Raw genomic sequence first — 24,275 nt, 5'->3', positions numbered from 1 at the left:
TGCAGATTAATTCTCTTCTTAGTAATCTCAAGGAGTTTTGAGCATTAAATCAAATTCCCCATGTAACCTCTTTGTGATTGTAAGTCCAAAAGCCACTAAAGAAATACACAGTCACTCCCTGTAGGAAGGCAGCCCCTTCCTGCTCCAACAGGATCCACGTTCTGTCTTTGCTATGTCAGTGAAATGTTCACTCTTTTACAGGGAGCCAAAGGATTTTCTGGATATAAGGTATTGTAGTTTCTCCTCAAACTGAATTTTCTCATGGGATTACTTTCCCTGTAAGCGTGTGACCGAGATCTGCTTTGAACTGATTGCTGCCCGCTGTTGTCTGTCTCCCAGGGAGCACAGGGAGACGATGGGATCGATGGAGTCGACGGGGAAGAGGCAAGCTATTTTTTTCTTCAGATACCATAAGATCAGCATAAGGCTGATATATATATATATATTTTTTATTTAAATGGGAATTTTGTTTTCTTTGTCTTCTTTTAGGGCTTTCATGGATTTCCTGGGAAAAAGGGAGAAAAAGGTGATCCAGGATCCCAGGTAACACTTTTCAATACATCAGAGCAGGAGAACTTGGTGACAGAGACAGTCTTAATTGCTGCGTGTCAGTGGTTATGAGGCATAAAACTGACAGTGGACATAACCATATAATGAAGGCCTGTTACCACTGAATAGATGCTGCCTTCCAAGGTGGGGCAAGGGGGCGACTAGGTCATTTTCAGGAATTTCCCGCTAGAAAAATGCAAGGCATGCAAGGATCCTCTATGGGTATGTTTTTCAGAAGCTTGAAAATGAATGCTTTTGCCTGTCAGCAGCTTCCATGTTCTCTTTATTGTACCAGAAAAAATAAAAAACAAAAGAAAGAGACAAAATTATTTTGGTGGCCTTGGTAGAGCAAGTCACAGTGAAACTTTTAAAATTTTCAATACATTTCAACACTCATTAACATGGTTTCAAGCAGCTCTGACTTTATGTTTTTTGTACCCTAAAGAATCAGAGATGAACCACACTGTCCTTATCCTCAAGGATCCCACAGTATAGTTGGGGAGACAGACATATCAGTAGCAAATGTGACTGGGAGCATGTTGCAAGCATCTACATGGGAACCCAGAGAAGGACGCCCAACTCAGTAGGGTGGGGAGGGAGTTCAGGAATTCTTCTGGGAGGAAATGGTCCCTGAGCTGAAGATGAATAGGAATTAGCAAGACATGGAGGAAGGGCATTCCAGACAGAGGGAATAGCATAAGCAAAGACACGAGGTTTCAGGGCACTGCAAGTTGTTCTGCTTGTTGTGAGCATTAGAGTAGAAGTAGAGGAAGGTGAGGTTCAAGAGGTGGGGGTGAAGAGATCAGGAAGGCGCTGGTGAGCCATGAGGAGGGGTTGCGCTTTTAACCATTAGGCCGTGGGGAGGTTTTGAAAGATTTTAATCAGGAGATCGCAATTTAATTTGAGTTTTAGAAATATTACTTGATGGTAGTGTGGCAGCTGTATTGGAGATGACATAGAGACAAGACAAAGATGAGGGGTGGATCTGTAACAGTCAAAGTGAGAAGTGATGAAGCCTTCAAATTAAGCAAAGACAGGGAGAACAGAAACAGGACATATTAAGCACACGGCAGGGCCCAGACTAGAGTGAGCTCCTAGGGTGTAAAATTTAAAGAAGCACTCATCCAGGAAGTGGTGCGCAGAGTGAGCACTTCCCTAAATTTTGCACACTAGGTGACTTGCTTATTTCACCCTAGTCCTGGATCCAGGACATAAGACCTCTAGATCTAAGTGACCAGAGGAGCATGAAATGAGGAGTCAGTCTAGAGGCCTGTAAGCATCCTGGCCTGGGCAAGTTTAGTTGGAAACAGTCGAGTTTGAGGTGACAATGGAACATTCCTGTGGAGGTTTCCAGTGAACAATTTAATTATATATGTCACAAGGTGCTAGACTGGCTGGGATGTCCAATACAGTACTCACAAGCAATATGTGACTATTAAATTCAAATTAATTAAAGTGAAAAATTCTGCTCTTCAGTTGTACTAGCCACATTTCATGTGCTCAATAGCCATATATGGCTAGTGGCTACCGTATTGGACAGTGCAGATACAGAATATTTCTATCACTGTCAAAAGTTCTATTAGACAGCACTATGCTAGACCATGAGATGGTTTCCCATTTCTCAGCCTCACTACAGAAGATCCTGACCATAGGCTTAAAACTAGACTTAGTCCTGCTTGAGAAGTCTGAGGGAACCTGGCTGAAGTAGGAGAATGTGAATCATTTTGTCTGATTAATTTCCTCACCTCCTAAAACACACAACTCTTACTCATGGACAAGGACTATAGACGAGTAGTTACCAGAGGGTAGGAGGTGGGGGGACAGGGCAGGTAGATGGGGTAAGGAGGGTCAAATACGTGGTGACAGAAAGAAATCTAACTATGGGAGGTGAACACACAGTGTAAATATATATATATGCCTTACTGCTAAAGTAACAGCTGACACTTACTGGATTTCATTAACCAATGTCACCATAAAATAATCAATCAATTAATAAATTAATTTAAAAAAAACCAACAGACAACTCTTGACATTTTAATATCATTGTAAAACCCTCCTACAAGCTAACTCAGAAGTTCATTTTCTTTTTTGCAGGGCAGCCCAGGTTCCAGAGGCCCCCCTGGGGGATATGGGGAGAAGGGCTTCCCAGGGGATCCTGTAAGTTAAGGGCCCAGTTAGCTCTGAATTTCTAGTTGCTCCACAGTTTCTATTTCCTTTCCCTAATGTCTCCTGCTAACCTGTAGGCAAAGACTTGTCTTGAGAATGAGGGAGTTAGGTTGACCAAGGCTTATATTTGTTTGGGAAAAGTCTGTCTGCATCTGATCTAGGCTGATTAAAAATTCAGAACTGGGAACTAAAGTTCCATCTTACTCATCCTTATGGTGTGTTGAGACTTTCAAGTTCCTTTGTCAGGGGAGGGGTTGAATTCCCATAGTTTTGCCATTTGGCCTTCTGATCTTGCAGATTTCCTATTCACAGACTTGATTACAGGGGGTTCTTGATGCATCTTTGAGGGAGTGGCACAAGCAAATTTGGACTAGTGCATCAGTGAACTGCTAATACAAAGAGGAAATTCATCATGGCTTCAGCATGCACTCTTATAATTCGTCATTTATCACCAAGTCCCCTTCAAACTTGGGGAAATATTACTTTCATTTTTTAACCCTTTTCCTGTTTGACCCGAGAATACTTGCCTCTGCAGCATTTACCCCGAGGTAACTCATGGATTGCAGTCCTAACCTACCCCCGAAGTTTGCCACAAAAAATCTCACTTTTATTATTATTTTCACATCACTCTAGTATATTGATAGTCTTTGAAAACAAATGACATCATTCTATTTATAGCATTCTGTTTTTAGTAGTGGTATTTTCATTTACAAACTCTAGTAATTCTCGATCGCTGAAATGTCGAATCCTAGAAAACATAGCATTCCTACGTGTGGTGTTAACACTGGCAGTGAGCTATACTTTTCTAAACAGGAAAAACTCTGAGTTTCAAACATGGAGAATTTTCTAACACCCCTGGTCACTTAATCCAAATAACTTTAGTATTTACTTGAACATTGTACCATTTTGCAAAAAAAAAAAAAAAAAAAAGAAAGAAAGAAAGATGCTGTTTCTTGATTCTGAAATACTTTTTAAATCTTTCTCTAGGGTAATCCAGGACAAAACAATAACATCAAAGGACAGAAGGGCTCCAAAGGAGAACAAGGAAGACAAGTAATTGGATCTATTTTACATGAGAGTTGATTAATTCTGTTATTGAGCTGAAGCTTTCATAAAATCTAAATTAATTATTTAGTAAAATATGTAAGTCTTCTGTAATTGAACAAACACCCTTAAATTCACGTTTAAAAGAGCCTTATATCTGTAGTAGGTTATAACATGGACAATATTATTAAGTTTCTACAAGGTGGTATTATATGGGAAAACTGATAGTAGTAGTGCGTGTTACAATACCATTTTTCTCTAGATATGGATATATACCCAATAGTGTTAATGTCCAGAAAGATTTTAGCATGACATTCTCGTTCTGCTGTTTTAGATGCTTGAGGTTTAGATGCTGTTGCCTTTGTAATTTATTCAGAATATTTTGCCTTATGATCTTGGGGAACTGTTGTATTTCTAGGGTAGTACCGGACAGAAAGGGACACAAGGCAGTCCTAGTCCCAGAGGAAGCAGGGTAAGTATTTCCGTGGACATTTATTTTCCCTCCTTATCATTTGGAGATGCCATAGAGACATTCAGAATATTTTTTGCTGCAGAGTTGGCTGATCCAGGGCTGATACATTGGCACTATTGACATTTTGGGCCAGATAATTTGTTGTGAGGGGCTATCCTGTGCATTAGAGGCTATTTCACAGCATCCCAGGTCTCTACTCACTGGATACCAGGAGCACGTTCTCCCTCCAGTTGTGACAAGCAAAAATGTCTGCATACATTGCCAAATGTCTCTGGGGGTGTGGTGGCGGGGGGCAGAATTGCCCCTGTTTGAGGACCTCTGTGACATAGTTTGCTTGTCTCTTTCTACCCTCCAGAAGCTTTGAATGTCTTTTGAAGAGAGTCAATAACCATAACACAAAAGCCCTCCTCGAGTAGCTTAGCATCTTTGAGCTTAAATAAGATTATTACGAACTGGGTAAATACTCTTCATATATTACCATTGGGAAAAAAGAATCATAGATAAATTCTTCCTGAATGAACCAAAACACTGGCAGTTAGGCCCAAGCCAGTGGCAACCTTGAGATCTTAGGGTAACTTTATAGCATCTCGTGTGACATCAAGCCTAAAACAGTAACATTGGATTTCCTCTTCTTTTTAAGGAACAACCAAGAAATTGCTTTCTCTCTGTGGACTACTAAAGTTAGAGATGATATTTATAACATGTTAGAAATTCCTTATCATGCGCTTAGCATGGAGATCATAGAATGAGAATAATGTACAACATCTTAGATCTGGCCCTAAATTTTGTTCAAGAGGGAATGGAAAATACTTGGCTTTCTTTTCTCTTACCCATTTGGAATCTTCTTATCACTTAGAAGGCTATGGTTGATTGCCTTTCTCTCTGGGATAGATAGTGGATAAATGTGTTTTATTTCCTCCCCTTTTTCTTTATCTCGAATCATAGTTTTAAGGAAAAGAATCTACGATAGGATGGCTTAGACTTCCCAGGGCTTCTGGTAAAATTCTTTGGGACTTTGCCCTCTTTTCCACACAAGAGAATTAAAATGAATCAGAAGAATTAAGAGAGTAGCAAGATGAAACACATGCTATAAATTTTAAAGATAAATGTGTATTTTTGTTCAAGGGAAAATTCTTTTAGTTTGGAATAGCTTTATAACTGTCACCATCAATTATGCACTTTTAAAAAAGAACTTTTAGGGCTGCGGCAGGGGATTACTGCTTGGACAAACCAGCCCATTACTCTAAGTCACTCCAAGGACAGGAAACTCTCACGCTCCCTCCCCCATCTTCACACAATTTCCTGCCCATCTCCTCCTCTGCAAACTCTTTTCTCTTGAATTAAGTAAGGCAGTGTAGATATAAAACAACACTGTAAGCTTTTCTAGAAAAGTAAACTTTTCTACTCTCACCGCCACCTTTCCAGTGAAGGCCGGAATTCTTAATGAGGGGCAGAGGATCTTAAGAGATTGATAAATTCTAAGAACACAAGCAAACCTAAGACACTGCCTCTTGTTTGACAGAATTTCAACTTATATAAATTAATAATTGTACTAGCTGTTGCCCCCCCAAAATGGATCAGTGAACTTGAAATCACATTCCAGGCCTACTGCTTTTTTCCTGTCACACATAAAGAATACTTATAAATAATAGCATTTATACTTCTATAGCGGGAGTCCTCAACCTCCGGGCCACAGATGGGTACGTACCGGTCTGTGGCCTGTGAGGAACCAGGCTGCACAGCAGTTGAGTGAAGCTTCATCTGTATTTGCATCCACTCCCCAGCACTAGCATCACTGCCTCAGCACCACCTCAGATCATCAGGCACTAGATTCTCATAGAAGCACTGGTCCCTGATACCATAGAGCTTGGGACCGCTGTTTTATAGCATCTATATTATGCCAGGTGCTGATCAGATTACTTTCAAATATTAATTTATTTAATCCTCATGATAAACCTATGGGGTAGATACTATTGTTATATACAGATTACGGATGAGAAAACAAAGAATCTTGGACAGCTTGTCCAGGATCAAGATAGGTAATAAATGGTAGAGCTGGGGTTTGAACCCGGACTGTTGCACTCCAGAGTCTGTGCTCCTAATCACCTTGGCTAAAGTTTATTGTACAAATGCTCTTTGCCACACAGGCTTTAAAGGGAATGGTCGAGCTAGAGATTGCCTGACTTCTAAGGACACGCCCCTAAACATTGTGCATACTGTTTGTCACAGAATAAATGCTATTTTATCCTTGTTTTTTAATGAATAGAATTATGACATTGTGAAAACAGTGACTTCAACCTTTCTTTACTGTTTCTTCTCTGCGTTCATATGTCAAGAGTTCTATTAGTTATATCAAAGTACAAACAGCTGACAAGTTACAATGGGTGACTTCTCCCAAAGGGTATTTGCATTTTAAAAGCAAAGAGTGCCTGAATCAAGGGGCACAACCTCAACTTCAATGGAGAAATTCTAATCATCAGCCAACCCGGTGGAGCTAATATTTGGTCAGGTAGTTTATTCTAAAAAGCTTCAGAAAGTGAGCAGTCGAAAAAAGCAGTGTTTCTGAAATGATTTCCATGGCTACCTTTCTGAATGAATCAATGAGTGACTCAATGAATGAATGAATAGAATTTTAAAAAGTGTTTGTTTTGTACCTAAAGTAATCATAGTTGTTCATCACAACACAAAGTAAATTGATGGTTGAAACGTGCCACGGCTCTCTTGAAGAGGCAGGTGTGTTAGCCTGGGAAGCGAGAGCACGGACTTTATCATTGCTGTTTAGGGAAAAAGAAGTTAGGATCTGGGGCCTGAATTATCTTCCCGTTGGTTAACCTTCTGGAAAGAAGAACATGTGGCAAAAATAGCCACTGGGTGGAGCACCTGAGCTAGCAACCTGAAATCACTTCTGAATAGGTGCAGATTTTGGCTTCAGAGCTCAGCCCAGATTTTCTCTGATGAACCTGGAGGTGCCATTTGGACCACACAAAGTCGAACAGACCCTATCAGTCATTTCTTCCTTGTAGAATTCCATGGAAACAACCCCCAGTGGGCCTATAGGAAGCACTGTATCTAACAATATTTTGCTCTCTCCCAAGATACACTCAGGGGCTCAGGACAGAGAGAGATGGATGTGGCCATCTCATGCAGGAAGGCTCTGATGAGCAGACAGTGCTTTATGGGATTTGCCAAAGAGGAAAGGTAGAGGCAGGTTCTTCAGAATGGTTTGATTCTCCAAACAGCCTCCTAGATAATTGTAAGAGTTTGTCAGGCTGGAGCTGGGTCTACAATGACTTTTAGATTGGTTTTCAGTCAATCCCCCAAATGTTAATCTATAATTAAGTGCCTAGTATGAAAACTCATTTTTGGAAAGTGCTTTGAGGAAGCCATTCCTTTGAGCTGCTTGTTACTTATGTCTGTTAGGGAATGAGACAGGCTGGTTTGCCTATAAAGAATGCCCATGTACTAACACTTTGTCTTTTCTCTTCCAGGGAAGAGAAGGCCAAAGAGGACACTATGGTGCCCCGGTGAGTGCCCTTTACTTCCTGTTTTCTTTGGTAGATGAGGCCAAGGAGATTCTCACTTGAAATGGCACTGGTAATGAATGAGCATTTGACAAAGATGTTGTAGGAAGTGCAAGGCACTGGAGGTGATTCTCACTGATGGGGAAGGGGGAGGGGAACATAAGTGTCCTCAAGTTCAGGTGCCAGGAAGAAGACAGGCCTGATTAAGGCAAAGCCTCCTCCACAGACACTTCATAGACAAGAGGACCCGTGTAATCCCAAATGTTTGCACTTGAATGCTTTTCGCATGCCTTGAGAATTGATTACAATAATGCGAACTTCTTTACTAGAATCAAAAACCTTGTTTTCATTTCTTAGACAATATAGAAGAGTAAAATCCTGGGCAAAGTAGGGTATAAGCCAAGAAAAACAAAACAATACCTGTATACTATGTGCTGCAGTACTAGGTACTCTAAAGAGAAAATCTATATGGAAACTATGTGGAGAAAACCTTAACACGGAAAACTCTCATTCATCAGGGGGAGCCGGGAAATCCTGGACCTAAAGGTGCACAGGGAGCTGAAGGATTACAAGGCCCACAGGTATGTTGGGATATTTCATAAATATTGATAAATAATGCTGAGTTATTCCGATGGGAAGATGGCAGGCAGTTCTATATAAAAAGAAAGAAAGAAAGAATTTGTAATCTACCTCTCCCACCTCCATGGCACCTGTCTCTGGAATCCCTCATTTCCCATCGCAGCTGGGTAATTTTGCTCCATCAAATTTGCTCTTACATTTGCAGCTCACTGATAGAAAAAAGGCATGCTCTTGTGCTCACCTGGTATTTTGTCTGCATGGTAGTAATAATGAATTATTAAGACCTTAATATTTTATTAGTAATCAATAACAAATTGGTTTTCCTTCCTTAGCTGAGGTCCTGCCCACAGACTGCCGTGAAGGAAAGTTAGGAATCAGAAACTGTTATTCAATTTACCTAAAGCTAACTCCACACAGGATGATAGTGCTTCTGGTATATCACCAATAGGGCTTTATGTGAGCCATTTGCATTTTTTCTTGGTCATATCATTAGTGATGTGGGCGATAGAGTCAGGACATATCTGTCTTTCTTCCGTGTCAGAAAGATGCTAGTCATTCCTGGAGAATGGCTTCATAACACAAGGATATTTAGTCACCATATGGAGTCCACTTTAAACTTGAACTGGTCTGGAAAGGCCTGTGTAGATGTGTCCATTCTAAGACCTTCCCAGGAATTCATTTTTCTTTTAGGAAGTTTCAGATTAGTAATACTCAACTGGAATTTGGGATTCTCTTGAGTGGTTCTGGAGTCCCTTACCCAAGCCACAAGGTAGCAGGTCTTCTAGAATGACTAGCCGTGGGACCAACTGAGATCCATTCCCAGGCTTTGCGGAGAGAGGGGTAACGTGACCTCCACTACTCCAGGGTCTCTTTAATACTTAGGCAGTGAACCAAGGCTAGCCCAGTGGCTCCAACCACCATTTGTAGGGAGCAGCCAGGGCCATTTTCCAACTGGTGCTTTGGTAATGAGAAACATTACCAGCACCTCTATTTTTTTCCTTCTATGTAAGAGAACCATATAAGAACCATACATTTGATGGTAAATATGGCAGAAAATGTTCTTCAATATACCTGATGAGGTCTGCTGCTAAAATGTCCCTTTCTGCTAACTTGAAACAACTTTGCTCCGTATTTTACACATCGAAAGCACTTTGGCCCAGGGAACCCGCCCCATCAAAAGAATCCATCTGACAGTTGGTTTTGTAGTCCTTCCTTCTCCTATGGATTTTATTTCTCCCTTTAGTCTCTTTTTCATTTCTCCCTCTCAGAAAGAGATGAAGGTCTTATATCCAGCCTGAGAATTCCATAATAAGATCTGCACCCCTGCATCTGGGTCTCCCCTCAATTCCTCTTCTAACAGACGCTTAATCTCAGAGTTAAAAGGCTGCTCGAAGGGTTGGACCATTGCTTTTCTATGGGGCTGTTTCAAAAGCACTAATGAGGAAAGTAAGTTCTCATTGAATTCATTATGTTATGTTTCTTTTGTTGCCACAAAAGGGGTTAAACGGAATTCCTGGCAGGAAAGGAGAGATGGGAAGAGAGGGGCACAAAGGACCTCAGGTGAGTGACTCAGAAATGTTACAGTCAGTTGTCTCCAACCTTTATTTCCCTCCTGCTTCAAAAACAACTTCATATATAGTTTATTTTATATTACCTACATAGGAAGCATTTCACTTTTGGATTGTCTTGGGACAAAAAATTGGGGACAAATTTTTAGCACAGCTCAGATTCCTTGTATATAGCATAAGCCCTCCTCTTTCTCCTTTACTGGAGTTTTATTTGGGAAGTGCAGACCCATTTCATCAGCCTGAAGAAAGCATTTGGACGAATACAAATCTTGCTGACTCATGAACATTTTGAAACCTGATACATTAGGCTGGTTTTTCTAACTTTTAAAAAGTATCTGTGCCGTGCATATCTACATTGACTGCAGATATTTAAAATTGCTTTTACAAAGATCCCTCACTACTCAAATTTATTTAACTCCCAAGTCCAACTTCGAATTCACCCTCTGAATCTATTTGGTTCCCAAATTTCTAACAGTGAGTAATGAGAGTTTGGATAGTGAGGGATTCATATGAAAAATGTTCTGAATCTATTCAGTTCTTCAGCTCAGCTGGTGAGAGTTCAGAAGGCGAGGGATGCCTGTGTTTGCTCAGTAATCTTCCTAGCGTGTTTGTGAAAGACATGTTCACCCATTTCAGATTGGGAAAATGAAACCCATTCTGCACACCGCTTTGTATGTGTGCATGGTGCAGTGCACAAAAGTGCCAGTGACAGCAAAATACTATGTTCTAACAAAATCTGTGCATTACAACAAATTTGCCATATTCAGAAATATTGTGTGTCGAGTCAAAGGCACCTTTTCTGTTTCTCACTAAGGTCCCATACGGACAGTAGCATCCCTGTGGATGAAGGCTTGTGGTCCTCTGACCAGGACTGTAGCCTGAATCATCTGACTTCAGCCCAGATATCTCCCTTGGGTTGCTGGGTTTCTTGTTAAGGAGGCATCAAGGAGTTGTTGGAAACGGCATGAAGGAAAGCGGAACTTATCTAATGAGTGTTCTGAGAATTGCTGTAGCACAAACATTTCTGTTTCCTGTTTCCTTTCAGGGTTCTCCTGGGCCAATGGGAGCGAAAGGGAGCGTTGGAAGACCTGGACCTTTGGGAAAAAAAGTAATAGATTTCGTATAGGTTTCAAATACTGAGAAAAAACTATTTCCATTCTTTTCTTGATTTCCATGTTAATTCCTCACATGATTCCATCACCCACCCACCAACTTTCTGCTAATATATTCTTTTCCTTCCATTGGGTGGTAACTGCTTACCTCTTCATGAAACTGCCCCATTTCACTAGGAGAGACAGTGATCTCACTCATCATGAAACGACACTGAAAAACCTCTTCAACATCCTGATTTCCTGAATGCATGAATGCACACCGTGGCAGAGTTGGGCCAAGAGTGGGAGGTGTCAGAACCCAAATCTATTTGTGCACGTAGTTACCTGTGAAACTCATCCTACCTTCTCTGCAGTGGCTCTGTTAGAGATTATCGGAGAACAAACTCTTGGCCTATTTGGAATCCCACCCCCTTGCTTAAAATTTTTCAGCAACTCCCTGTCCCAAAGCCAGCTTCAGGGGCCTGGAACTGGTGCGGTCACACAGGAGGCCTTGCTTAGAAAGGCCTCATGCTTGATTTAATACTCTGCTGTCACCATCTTGAAAGGCTTAAGATTTGAGCAAGAGACCTGTGCTTTCATTTTACACTGAACCCCACAAGTTATGTAGCTAGTCTTAATTTCCCCACGGCCTTTAGGAAAATCTCCAGACTTTAAAGTAGCTTAGAAGGCCCTTTGCTGTTAGACTCTAATTCTGAGGTTTTGTAGCTCTTCTTTCTCCTGTATGCCTGCCCCCAGGCTTCGAACTAGTGCTTTCCCTCCCCCTGGATCATTCTCACTCCTCCTTTGATCCATTTTCCAGCTCACACAACTCAGCCTTCAAGCCTCAGCATCCATGATCCTTTTTGTCAGGTAGCCAGCTTTGTAGCCCCACCAAATCTAATTGAAATTCTCCTTCTCTTTGCTGCCATAGTACCCTGAATTTTATCACCCAGGTTTGCCTGTCTAATTGTCTGTCTTTCCAACCAGGACGATACCTGTCATATTCAACAGTTTATTTTCCATGACAGTAAATAATTGTTGGATGGGCAAATTAACAACTTTCCCTGGAGCACATTTTCCACTCTTTGCCTACTCCTTCAGTTCTTCTGTAACACTGAGTCCAGCCCTGAGTTGTGCTGATGTTTTTTGCTCACTTTTGGGGAAATCATTATTAGTTTCCAATACCCTATCTCCTTATTGGGCATTGAACCCTCACCGAGAGCCCTAAGTCTACCCAACTGGTGGACAGAACTTCCTATGGTGGGAACTAGGCTAAAGCTCTTCTTGTCTCATTTTACTAGGGAGAACTTGGAATCCCTGGAGATCCTGGGCCAGTGGGGCAAGCTGGACAGCGAGGAAAACAGGTGTGAGGTTTTAGGACTCTTACCCTTCCCCAGTTCCAAGTGCTGAGTTCCATCAGTCAAAGTACCTGGGTAGTGTTTCAGAACCTTCTGGGAAGATGCTGGGACATCTCTTTCACCCCATGCAGCTCTCATTCTGTAGCTAGTCTGTTAAAGTTAGGGAGAACAGTGAGAGAGAAGGGGGGCATGCAAAGAGGCTATAGAGGACTTTTCAATATATCGACAACCAATGTGGCCCTATAGACACATGTCAGTTGAAAAATGGCTCCACCTATTTCTCTTCCCTTCTTGGAAAACTCTAGAGCAACAAGAAGAAGAGAGGAGTAGGGCCAAGAAAGGGGGCATCTGTTCCAGTGGCTCTGGCTGTACCAGGTTCTTGGTCCATGGAGCAGCTAATATAGGAACAACTTTTTTATTCATTTTAAAAAATGTTTATCATAATTGTTGTGCATGGGTATAATGGAAAACTTACCAAGCATAAAAGATGGAAAATGAGAAATAAAAAAATTTTCCGCAATCCCACCATTTTGAGATACTTATTATTAACATTCTAGAGATACAAAAAAAAAAAAAAATTTCACTCTATTTTTCCCTGTTAACAATGTACCAGAGCATATTCCCATGTCATTATATTTTTCCCTCAACATCATTTTTAATAACTTCAAAATGTTCTACTGAATGTATGTACTTTATTTCATTTGACTGATCTCTTATTATTGGATTTTTTAAATTTTTCACTGTCATAGACAGTGCAGAAGTGAACATTCTTGTACCTAACTAAATTTTTTTGAACAAAACCATAATTCATTTCTACATAACAATTTCTAGAAGTAGCACAACTAGGTCAAAGATTATGTATACAATTAAGGCTTGAACTCTATTGCAAAATGCCTTTAGGAAAATTCAAACAATATATGCGCCCATGTGTTATGCAGGAGAGTGCTTCCTTCTGGGCATCCCTACCAACAGTGGGTATTGTCACTTTCTTATTTTTATCTTTACCAATTTTATTTACCAAAAAAAAAAAAAAAGGTATCACATTACTGTTTCAAATTGTATTTCTTTGGTTCCTAGTGAGGATAACGTTTTTCCATATGTCTATTGGCCATTTGTAATTTTTTAGAGGGGAATTCCTCACTCATGACCTCTGGACCAGCTCCTAATTTCTCAGACAAATAATAGCCACTGACTCCATGAGTTCTGAATGACTTATGCAACGTTTGAAGAGTAGAGCTGGCTAAAAAAGTACCAGGGCACATACCAGAAAGTGAGGAAACACAACAACAAGCATATTTCCAGAGTTCAAGGTCACTAACTAGGCCTTCTCCACCTGGAAGACCCCAGTGCTTCTCTCCTGGCATTATAATTTCCCCAGTATAGATTACAGTTGATTTTCAATTTTGAGATACTGAAATAAACTGATATGTTCACAGGGAGATTACGGCATCCCAGGCTATGGTCACATGGGACAAAAAGGAGTAAAGGTAAATATGGAAAGCAATTATTTTGTTAATTGATGAACCAAACCTAAATAATAGAAGTAAAAATGGTCATACTGCAGAAGTGATGTGTCGATTTATTTATGTTCTTTGCTGAAAATTATAGGGTCCAAGAGGATTTCCTGGAGATATGGGGCAAAAGGTATTGTGCATGTGACCTTCTGTTGACATTACCATGATCTTAACCTTCTACTTGAGAACAGAGATAAGCTTGTAGATCTCAATGAAGCAAACAAATAAACAAATAAAAAACATAGCAGGGCAGTTGTTTTGCCTGGGCTTCATGAAGAGAGGACCATCCTTAACTCCCATGAACATTTAAATTGGAAAAGATTGTCCTGTCCTTCATTGCCTGATGTGCCTTATCTTGAAACCCTAACTCTAGGTATCCTCTCAAGTTTAGTCCTTTGTCTTCTTGATTTCTCTTCCTCGGTGATCTCGTTCAAAACTTTTGGCTTCAGCTATTGCTATTTGTCATTCATATTTTGCAGCCTTTATTTCCTCTCACTTGAAAGATGACAATATTCTTCTTATTGATCTCCTACTTACAACTTCTCCCTGCTGCAGTTCATCCCAGACAGCACCGTCACTTCCAAAGCATAGCCTAATTACGTTACTCTCCTGACCAAACATCTTCCAGAATTACTCATCACCTACCAGACTGAAATCCATCTTCATGCTCTAGAACCAGACAGACCTTCCATTTCAATCAAAGTAGTTCTCATTATTATCTGTTTTATACACGGGAGTTATTTAATAAGATTACCTTTATTTAAAAATTGTCCTGTCTAGAAGAGTGTGGTCAACATATTTGATGCTCAAAATAAAATTCAAAATATGAGTTAAAAAAAATAGTGTCTAATTAGGCAAATCAAATCGACTACAGGAAAATAGTCAACATCTGAACTCTTTTAAAAGTGCATTTTTTAAAAAGTGCTATTAATTGATGAATTACCAAAAGAGATTCTTTTCTTAGGTAGAGAAGTGTGCAAGAAAGGACTATATAAGTGACCGTTAGGACAAAAGTTCTCATTGAAGAGGACCGATTTCCTAATTTACTGATAAAGGGAGAAAATTAGCACATTTCAATTTAGGAATAAATGTAAAATTAGCATATTGATAAATAAGTGTTAAAATTAGTTTCCCACCGAAGTCACAGTAAATATTTTTTACCTTCAATTTTTTTCAGAAATAATTCATAAATTTAGGAAGCAATTCATTATTTAGTATTTTATATAGTCAATGATCCATATGTTTTCCCTGATTTACAAGCATTTTTCTTTAGATATTTTTAGTGACTGAGTGGATAGCCATACATTGCTATTTATACATAAATATTTGTATTCTTAGAAAATTAAAAATAGTTTTCAGAATATCTAATTGTATCAATGACTTAGTACCAAACGATAGATGACTTTCAGTGTTTATTATATAGTATCATTATAAGATCAATTGGGTTTTGGATTGGAGATAATTATTTTTATTTTTTTATAGCAAATATTTTAACATTTGATTAAACATTGATTTCTTATATTTGAATTTTCAGGGTGAAGTTGGCAATCCTGGAATTCCTGGGGGGCCCGGACCCAAAGGATTTAGGGGACTAAGAGTAAGTAATTCCAGAAATAATATATGCTTTTATGGAAGACTCTGGCTTTTATGTTGTAATAATAAGTGGAGATTATCAGTCCAAACCAAGGGCTTCTGAAATGTCACTTCCTAGATGTATGATCTTCAACACACCTTTTCAGAATCTCTATTTCTATAATATGAAAGTTGAACTTAATGACACCAAAGGTCATTTTCAACTCTAAAAGTCTAAGGTTCCATGACTCTGAACTATTATAAAGATTTACAAATTGATAACTGGCTGTTCCAAGGATTGTCAGTGCTCTTCCGCTCTTTTCTTAGGCACATATGAAAGCCCAGAATATTAATCCTATGAGTGGAAATGAAGTTGACATTTTTCTGCTGTGTCTCTGAGGATTTTCTGACAATTCTACTATCTATAACCAAGGTCATCTGGGGTATTCATTTTAAAGAAGGCTGTTGAGATCTAATTAGCAAAGTACAGAATGGAATGCTATACTTATTTAAAAGCAAAATGCTGAGACAAGCGTCCTTTCATTTTAAAGTTTGAATGTAATGTCAGTAGTCATTATCTGTGGAAGAGATTCAATTCAACAGATACTTTCCATCTGGCTGGTAAATTTCATTAGCACCCAGACCCATCACCTTGAGGTATGGGAATGACATAGCCCACCCATATCCTCTTATGTACATGGGCTATTATTTTTTTGTATTTGATCCTTTGCAGATGGGAAATTTTTTATTAGATCTCTGTGTGTCTATTATATTTGCTTTTTATTTTTTTTAGCACCAACCTAGCTTATGACTAATTTAAATTTAAATGTACTGCCAGTGCCAGAGTAAAGTATGTCACTAAATGAAGAGGCTAAGAGGGAAACGCATGTTTATCAATGATTAAGAATGGCTGTTTATATTACAAGTAATGAATTTATTTGACTTGAATTAATAGTTGCTTTCTTTAAAAATATTGTTTTAATTATAAAGTCGCATTAAAACTGAGGTAGTCCCATGGAAGAGGAGGTGGAAGGTAATGCATATTTCTGTCTGCAGCTCCCTGGGGGCTTGAAAGGTATGGAGGGATCTCAAGGACTCCAAGGCCCTCCTGGACGAAGAGTAAGTATTCCCACATGTACTAAGTCACATACAGTATGCCGATTCCTAGGTTTCTAGGTTTAATGGAAAAGACACGGAGTTTAAAGTCAGAACCACTGGGTTCAAGACCAGATTCTGTTTCTTACTAGCTATGTGGCCTTGGGCCAGTTCCTGAGTCTCTCAGTTTACCTCTAAAATGGGAATGACATATCCCGTGCTAACCACCTCACAAAAGGTAGCCATGAGGATCAGATAATCCAAAGTGAATACTCTTTGTAAACTATACTGTCAAATGCAAATATTAGCTGTTACTGTTATTTTTTTACTGAAGTTTTAAAACAGGATCGGTTGCATAAGCTTCGTAAAGGTGTCCCGGCAAAGTTCTATCACGCTAGACAAGCTGCTAGAGTTTCCCGAAGCCATTATTGTTGCCTACCTATCCTCAAAATTTAGACTGTAGAGAGATTTGGACATATACCTGCAACTTTCCACTATGATTCCATTATAAGAGAAATGTTAGCTCTGAAAGCATTTCCTGGCAGTCGAGCACATCTCCCTCTGATGAAATATTTGCATCTCTATTTTAGTTCCTCTCATGTTATTGTGATGATTTATTTACATGTCTCTCTCCCCTAATGAGCACAGTCAGGTAAGAACTAAATGTTGCCAGCACCTGTGTTTTGTGTAGGAGGCACAGGCAGCATTGCGTAAGAAGTGGAGAAACTGCTAATCTTGTCTGTGCATTATGAATATTTTCTCACTACCTGGATGGATTCTTTAACTTGGGACTTCATAAAGAAAACAAAAAAAGTGGGTGTTTTGTGAACGACTGAATCCATAGTAAGACGAGAATTACCTACTTATAACGAGTATTCTGATACAATCTTTTCTTTCTTTCACATCAAAGAACTGGCAAATATTCTTAGTCGTGTGGGTAAAAATCTAGTCTGTGAGCCAGTTTGGTCCAGTCTGGATTTATGTCCTGTCCAGATTCTGGAGCTCTCATTTGGAGGGTCCCAGATCTTCCTGGTCTTGTGTTCAGCCCTTGCCAATACAGTAGAATGTGGCTTCTTTGTCTCAGGCCCTCGATCCTCTGCCTCTGCTTAAAAACAAAGTTACTCTTAAGTCTTTTAGGACCTACTCTACAGTTCTGATTCTCTGTTAAAATGTGGGCTGCCTATTTTATTTATTGGCCAGAAACTGTTTCTCTCTCTGTATATGTGGCTGCGCATTTTCTTTTTTTTTCCTGTTTTCTGCCATAACTTGTAAAGGGAAGGTTATGACTCAGCATCATTTAGTGAGATGCATACTTTCCTGATTTGGGTCCGGAAGAAAATATTCCCCCATAGGTAGAATCATGAATACCACAAAATTTAGACTCTAGAGAGATTTGGCTACAATAGTTCTGGTTAATACCAGCAGCACACAGTGGGGCACCTCAGCACTCAGCAGACATTTAACTGAGTATTAGATGAATGGATGGACAGATACCCCGTTGTCATTTAGAAAAAAGATTCTTGTACTGCTATCCACAGTTGAGCAGCTGGGGAGGCAGTGATACTGTACTAATATGACCATGTAATAGCATTTTTTGAAGCCAGCATCCTAGCATTCATCAGTTGCCCAGAGGGATCGACTGCCTAATTTCAGGAAACTTCCCTGATTAATCTCACTCAATTACTCCTTTGTTCTGTAATCTCTCGGCATTTATGAGCTTAATGTGTATGCTTTTCTTTTGTGTAATGCTCATTTAGCTACATAATTGTCTTTGGTTATTTCGCGTATGTAGAGGTTGTATGCTGCTACTTGCATTTTAAACACCTCGATTTGTAAGGTACCTTTAACTCTGGATTCTCTGTAAATCCTCTCCTTGGTGCCATGCTTTGGGAAATCTGCTGTTTACAATTTTAACTTTTCTAATGAGAAATGCCTTCTAAGTGTTATATCCGCTTTAGTACAAATGTCTTTAAGAAATACTCTCCTTTCTTTACTTCTTACCTTAGGTAAATGATTCAGTTCACTCTGGGTAGATTTTAGTTTAATTGATCTAACACTGAAAAAAGTTTGTCCTCTTGATTTAAGTGGAGAAAGAGCATTATAATCCACCAATTCACTGCTCTCTGCCAGCTGTGCCTTTAAGAAAGAAGGTCTTTTCCTTTGCTTTTGTTTTGACATTAAAGACTTCAATTCACATACCAATAACTTGCTCTGATTTTATTTTCCTAGGGCCCTAAAGGCATGCCTGGGAAGCCTGTATATTCTGTAAGTATCATGAAAGAATATTATTCATGAAAGAATACCCAGCCCGCCCACCGGCCAATAAATATAGCCAGTCACAGGTCACTGTGCTCATGTTTCTGTTCCCTCTCCCTGTTTTTATTGACAGCAATGTGATCTGATCCAGTTCATGCGGAACCATAGTCGTGAGTATCTATGTGTCATAGGACAAGTGCATCGGTGATTGGTGAGGGCACTTGGGACGAAGGCAGTGTGGGTATGTGAATGAGGAGGTGGACTTCGCTGATGAAGAAGGCAGATGTGCCTTCTGTAGGAACAGCTTGCATCAAAGGTGGGAGGAAAAGGGGTGTAAGTAAGTGATGCATACCTTAACTCATCTTAAATGTATAAGGTGCGATTCCTACAGCAAGAGAAAACATGCCTATGGGAAACAATTAGAGACCAACTCACATGGTGGGTGAATAAGCTGACACTTACACCAGTTATGTACAAAGGCCTGAGAGAGCATGAGGTTAAAGGGGTGAGCAGGGAGTTTCGGGTTAGTCGATTACTTACTTACTTAATGAAGGCTCCTTGGATGGAGCTAATTGAATCTGGCTATAAAGAAGTAATTGGGAGTGACAAAACAAGAGTTTCAGCAAAAGAATAAAACAGGAGTCAATAAACATTGTCTTTAATTATGAAGAAGGGGAGAATGAGGTAGAAAACTCCCAGTGACTCACTTCTGAAAATTTATTCTAAGGAAATAAAACAAAAGAAGGAAAAAATTATAGATGATCTTTGAAATATTCATTAAAACAAAATAACTATACATTCAGACTCTTTACACTTATAGAATAATTAGGTTATGGTATATCATCTGATAAAATATTAGGCAGATATAGTTTTTATGAAGTCAGAATATGAAAAATATTGCCATTAAAAAGCAGAAAATTAAATTGAATCCTTGTTATTTTTACATGTAAATATATATATGTGCATATATATACATAGAAATATACTGGAGACAAAGGTAGAAAAATGTAACAACTTATTGTGTTTGGGTGGTAGAATTTTAGGTGATTAGTCTTTCTTCATTTACATGTGGTGTATAATAATGCTTATACAATCACGATTAGAAGAATGCGAAATAGGAAAATTGGAAAGACTTTACTGAAGGGGACTGGATGAGAATGTAGTCATTGCAAGCATGTGGCAGATGGGGAGAGGCGTAGCTTAATAGCTTAGTATCACCACGGATCAGGAGGCGGAGGATTTGCGAAGGGAAATCAATTGGTAGGAAAACATGGTGACTTTAAACATTTTAGAGGTAGGCCCTAAATTAAAATAAAATACAGGCAGCTGATGAAATGGGACTGAAATAAAGGTGAAGACCAGGGAAGGAGACTCAGCTGTTGAAATCACTCAAGGGCTTTAGTCCTTAGAGCCACTTGGATGGATGAAATTCCAAAGAATGAAACCAGAGAGACAGAAACCGAACCCCAAGGGTTGAACCTAGGGAGACACTTTAGCAAAAAAGAGTGTGGCCAACGTATAGGAAATGGCATTGCAGAGATGAGGAAGTCCTGCCAAATGTGGGCAACTTGAAAAGAAGCAAGAAGAAAACAGTGATGAGAGAATTCAAAGGGACTGAACCTTGTGAAAGACATTGCTTGAGAGGCACAAACCCTCTCCAGCATGGAAGAGGTGAGGACCAGGCCTGGGGCCACAGGGAGAGGGCAAAGGGAGAGCCATTGGAGGGGAGACGAATGTGCGGTCAGACGCGCTCAAAGTGGTGCTGGTCTTCTCAGGGACATCAAAGGAGACCAAAGGAGGTGAAGGGGCCCGGGAGGTAATGTCCTGCCCTATGTAGACTTTGGGATTTGAAAGCAGTTTTCCAACACTGAATGAAAGGAGGTAGCCAGGAAATTAAAAGGATGGGGGAAAGTGGGCAGGTTCTATAACCAGAAGGGGTGCTGATCAGTGAGCATGGAATTCTGGAATTCAGACCTTAGATGAGGAGTTGGGTGACGGGCCTTTAGAGCTAATTCAAATGGCCTCAATTCATAAATGACATCACCAAGGCCCTGTCAGGTTGGACCTGGTCTAACATTTTTGCTCTTTAGTCCTGCAGAAGTTCCCTGCCACACAGAGTTCAGGACCCGGGTCCTGAGCTGGTGGCTCGGACCTTACGCCCGAAATAAAATAAAAGATCTAGGAGGCTGCAGGGGGAGTGGGGAGAGAGGAGGGTGGTCGAGAATAAAACAGGAGGACCCAAATGATTAGAGTTTTGGAGGGACAGGCATAAGTAAAGAAGATTCTTAGGAAAAATAAGTTTAAGAAGAAACATACTGAAAGAGGTCAACTAGTTTCCTCAAAGTCACCCAGCTTTATTAGATTCAAACCCAGACATGTGTATCTATTTCCAGAGCCTGCGCTTCTAGCCTCAAAGTTGGGTCGGAGGTTAACAAATTTCTCTGTCAGAAAAAAAGGGATCTATTTCAGGCCTTGAGATGCACAGGCTAATGACAAAAGATGTTAATAGGGTCGATGTGAGGGGAGCATGTGCTGTGGGACAGCAGGATGGAAGCCAATTTGTTGTTGGTGCTAATAAAATCTTTCATTATATTGAAGTGACTCATTTGCTTCCTAGGAATTTAGTATAATGAGCATAGAAATTGTCAGGCCTGTGCTTTTTTAAAGATTTGCTGACATTTCCCCTACTTCATCTGACAGAGTAAATCCCTTAGAGAAACCAGATGCTATTTTGCTCAAGAGAAATCTTTGGCGGGATTTCCTCCTCTCTCTAGATATGGAGATCACTCAAACGCAGGAGCTGTGTTTACTCTTTAGCAAAGACAGTTTATTTGGAAATCCTCACAGTTCTGTAGGAAAATAGAGGTTCCCAAGATATTCATCAGGGAAGAAAATAAAACCCCATATTTTAGCCTCGCCTTGCTGAAGGACTCTCAGAAGGCTACAAGAGGAGAGACAAAACAAATTGAATTTTAGTTATCTTGCTTTTTGATCAGAGGCTCATCTATTCTGCTTCTAAGACAAGTGATCAGTGTTTCAGATCTCAACCAAAATTCTGCTAGTTTACTGCCCATGACTCGCAGGGAGAAAGGGTCAGGAAGGTTCACAGATTAATAAAATTCTGTGTGTATCTTCCTTAATCCTTGAGCCTTAGCTCCCTGTAACTTAGGCATTAGTCAGTTACATTCATGTGCACTTAGAATCAAACAAAATATTAGGCTTTGTTGAAATTTTTTGTTTTGGATTATTTTTAGTGTGTATTCCAAAAATGTAACTGACTCTTCTGTCTCTCTTTTTCTCTCTCTCTCTTTCTCTTTTTTAAAGCTTGTTGGAAAGGTGAGTATTCTTACCATGCTGTGTTTTTTGCCAAAATAAATACTGTGTTCTGACTAAACCAATTTGAAAGAAAGCCTCACTCTCCATGGAAAAAAAGGACTTCTTCCTTCTATGTAGACACTTCTGTCTTTTGATTTTAACTACAACTGTCAATTTCATGTTTCAACCTGACTATAAACTGGTGACTCCCAGCCCCAGCCCCTTCACACTGTTCTTTCTAAGTCTTGTCAGTTTACAGCTCAAATTCTTCACAGTGTAGATCCTGTGTTGCTGGGGGATTCAGTGACAGGGCTCTCTGACTGACCACATTCTGTTTCTCTGTCTGCTGTTTGACCCCATGGACACCAGCTTCTTGGACGGGCAATGTTTCCCTTCCCCCTTCTGACCCACATTCATACCTTTCATCTCATCAAGTGCCTGCCACTCATCAGCCTGACTCTGAGATAGTCACCCCAAGGCCTAGACTGTAATTGGTGTTGCGCAGCATGTTAGATCCTTTGGATGACATTGTCGTTGCAGCTGGTCATATCAACTCTAGGGGCTCCTGGTCTCCTAGAGGCTTGCTGAAGTAGACCCACAGGATCTTTGAGCTTATCCCAAAGGATGGAGCCTTTCACTTTAATTCTGAAACAAACAAAACAAAACGAAACAAAAAAACTTTGTCCATGTAAGTGCCCTATAAAACTTGATGGATTTGAATTGAATCTACCAGGGACTCTGCTGGGCACTAGGGAAGGGAGGCTGTGAAGTCTGTACTTTACATAGCCAAATATTAATGCTCCATCTTTATGCAACACCTTCAACAAAGCAGATTCCTTTCCTTCCTTTACATGTGAGTACCTCTAGTTCTAGAGCTGTATGTAACACTTGCATTTTCCTAGACCTTGGTGTGAACCAACCTCATTGGAGTAAGGGATGTGGGAAAGGTTTTCAATGCAGTGAATAACTTAATACTTCTGCTTTTCATTTTTGTAGAAAAGTGTCCAGTGTATCCGACAGAGCTGGTATTTGCCTTGGACCAGTCCTACGGTACCACAGAGCAGAGATTTAATGAAATGAGGGACATCATCATTTCTATTGTCAAAGACCTTAACATCAGAGAAAATAATTGCCCTGTGGGAGCAAGAGTTCTTGTTGCTTCCTATGACTCAGACACCAGCTACCTCACCCGTTGGTCTGACTACCATAGCAAGAAAAAACTCCTCCAGCTTCTTTCCCAAATAAAATATCAAATCCCTGCAAAAGCCCAAGACATTGGTAATGTGATGCGGTTTGTAGCCCGGAACATTTTCAAGCGGACATATGCAGGAGCCAATGTGAGGAGAGTTGCTGTGTTTTTTAGCAATGGACAAGCAACCAGTAGGTCATCCATCATCGCAGCCACCATGGAGCTTAGTGCCCTGGATATCAGCCCAGCAGTCTTTGCTTTTAATGAAAGGGCTTTCCTTGATGAGACTTTTGGGGTAAGATCCCTTGGCAACTTCTTCATTTTTAAGATAGTGATACTGGCAGGGTGGCAATAGTAAGGAGTAGGGAGAGATATGGGGCCTCTTGAGCGCTTTTGCAGTTTTTGCTGCCGTATTGTTGCCAGGGTCCATGAAATCTAATATCTAATAATAACAGTAGGCAATAATAATAGCAGCCACATTCGCTCAGCTTCTGCTCTGTGCCAGCACTGTTCCTACGTACTCATACGTTATCGCAACCCTCTGAAGTCAACGCAGTTATCTCCCTTTGAAAATTAGGAAACTGAGGCCCAGAGAGTTCGAGTGATTCTCCAGTTTTGTACAGCTACTAAATGGCTAAATCAAGTTTCAAACTCTGTTCTGTCTGTTAGGGCTTATGAATATGGGGCTCTACCAGATTTCTGCAGATCTGTTTCTCAAATCTATCACCTGCTCACTGCACCTCATTGAACAACTGGTCTTAACCTTTGAGGGATGAAGTTTAGGGGATCTTCGAACTCCTAATGTGTAAAATGTTTGATGAGTATGAACATTTTCCCCAAGAGTAGTTCCTTTCCTGTTGGATCCACAGATTTTTATGGGATCTATGCTTCCCTCTCCCTCCCCTAAAACTGAAGAACCTCTCCATCTGCTGTTCTACTATTTTTAAATATATTAAGTTTATCCATGAAATACATGTTTCTGGAGC

At 40.0% G+C, this 24,275-nt stretch overlaps 1 protein-coding gene across 1 annotated transcript in view; it reads left to right on the top strand.

Annotated features, from left to right (window-relative positions):
• The window catches only part of COL6A5 (collagen type VI alpha 5 chain), a 79,364-nt gene that overhangs the window by 29,123 nt on the left and 25,966 nt on the right, over nt 1-24,275 (top strand). The window contains exons 14-32 of the mRNA XM_006907253.1: nt 202-228; nt 340-384; nt 490-543; nt 2,644-2,706; nt 3,703-3,768; nt 4,178-4,231; nt 7,720-7,755; nt 8,271-8,333; nt 9,829-9,891; nt 10,945-11,007; nt 12,292-12,354; nt 13,785-13,835; nt 13,957-13,992; nt 15,397-15,459; nt 16,491-16,553; nt 18,759-18,794; nt 18,919-18,955; nt 22,110-22,121; nt 23,097-23,584. Of these exons, the coding sequence (XP_006907315.1) occupies nt 202-228; nt 340-384; nt 490-543; nt 2,644-2,706; nt 3,703-3,768; nt 4,178-4,231; nt 7,720-7,755; nt 8,271-8,333; nt 9,829-9,891; nt 10,945-11,007; nt 12,292-12,354; nt 13,785-13,835; nt 13,957-13,992; nt 15,397-15,459; nt 16,491-16,553; nt 18,759-18,794; nt 18,919-18,955; nt 22,110-22,121; nt 23,097-23,584 (1,383 nt within the window). The remainder of the gene's footprint in view (nt 1-201; nt 229-339; nt 385-489; nt 544-2,643; nt 2,707-3,702; nt 3,769-4,177; nt 4,232-7,719; nt 7,756-8,270; nt 8,334-9,828; nt 9,892-10,944; nt 11,008-12,291; nt 12,355-13,784; nt 13,836-13,956; nt 13,993-15,396; nt 15,460-16,490; nt 16,554-18,758; nt 18,795-18,918; nt 18,956-22,109; nt 22,122-23,096; nt 23,585-24,275) is intronic.

Source organism: Pteropus alecto, unplaced genomic scaffold (genome assembly GCF_000325575.1).
Source record: "Pteropus alecto unplaced genomic scaffold, ASM32557v1 scaffold92, whole genome shotgun sequence".
NCBI classification, from domain to species: Eukaryota; Metazoa; Chordata; class Mammalia; order Chiroptera; family Pteropodidae; genus Pteropus; species Pteropus alecto.
Note: the sequence above shows the minus strand (reverse complement) of the source record. Positions and strands in the feature narration are given on the sequence as shown.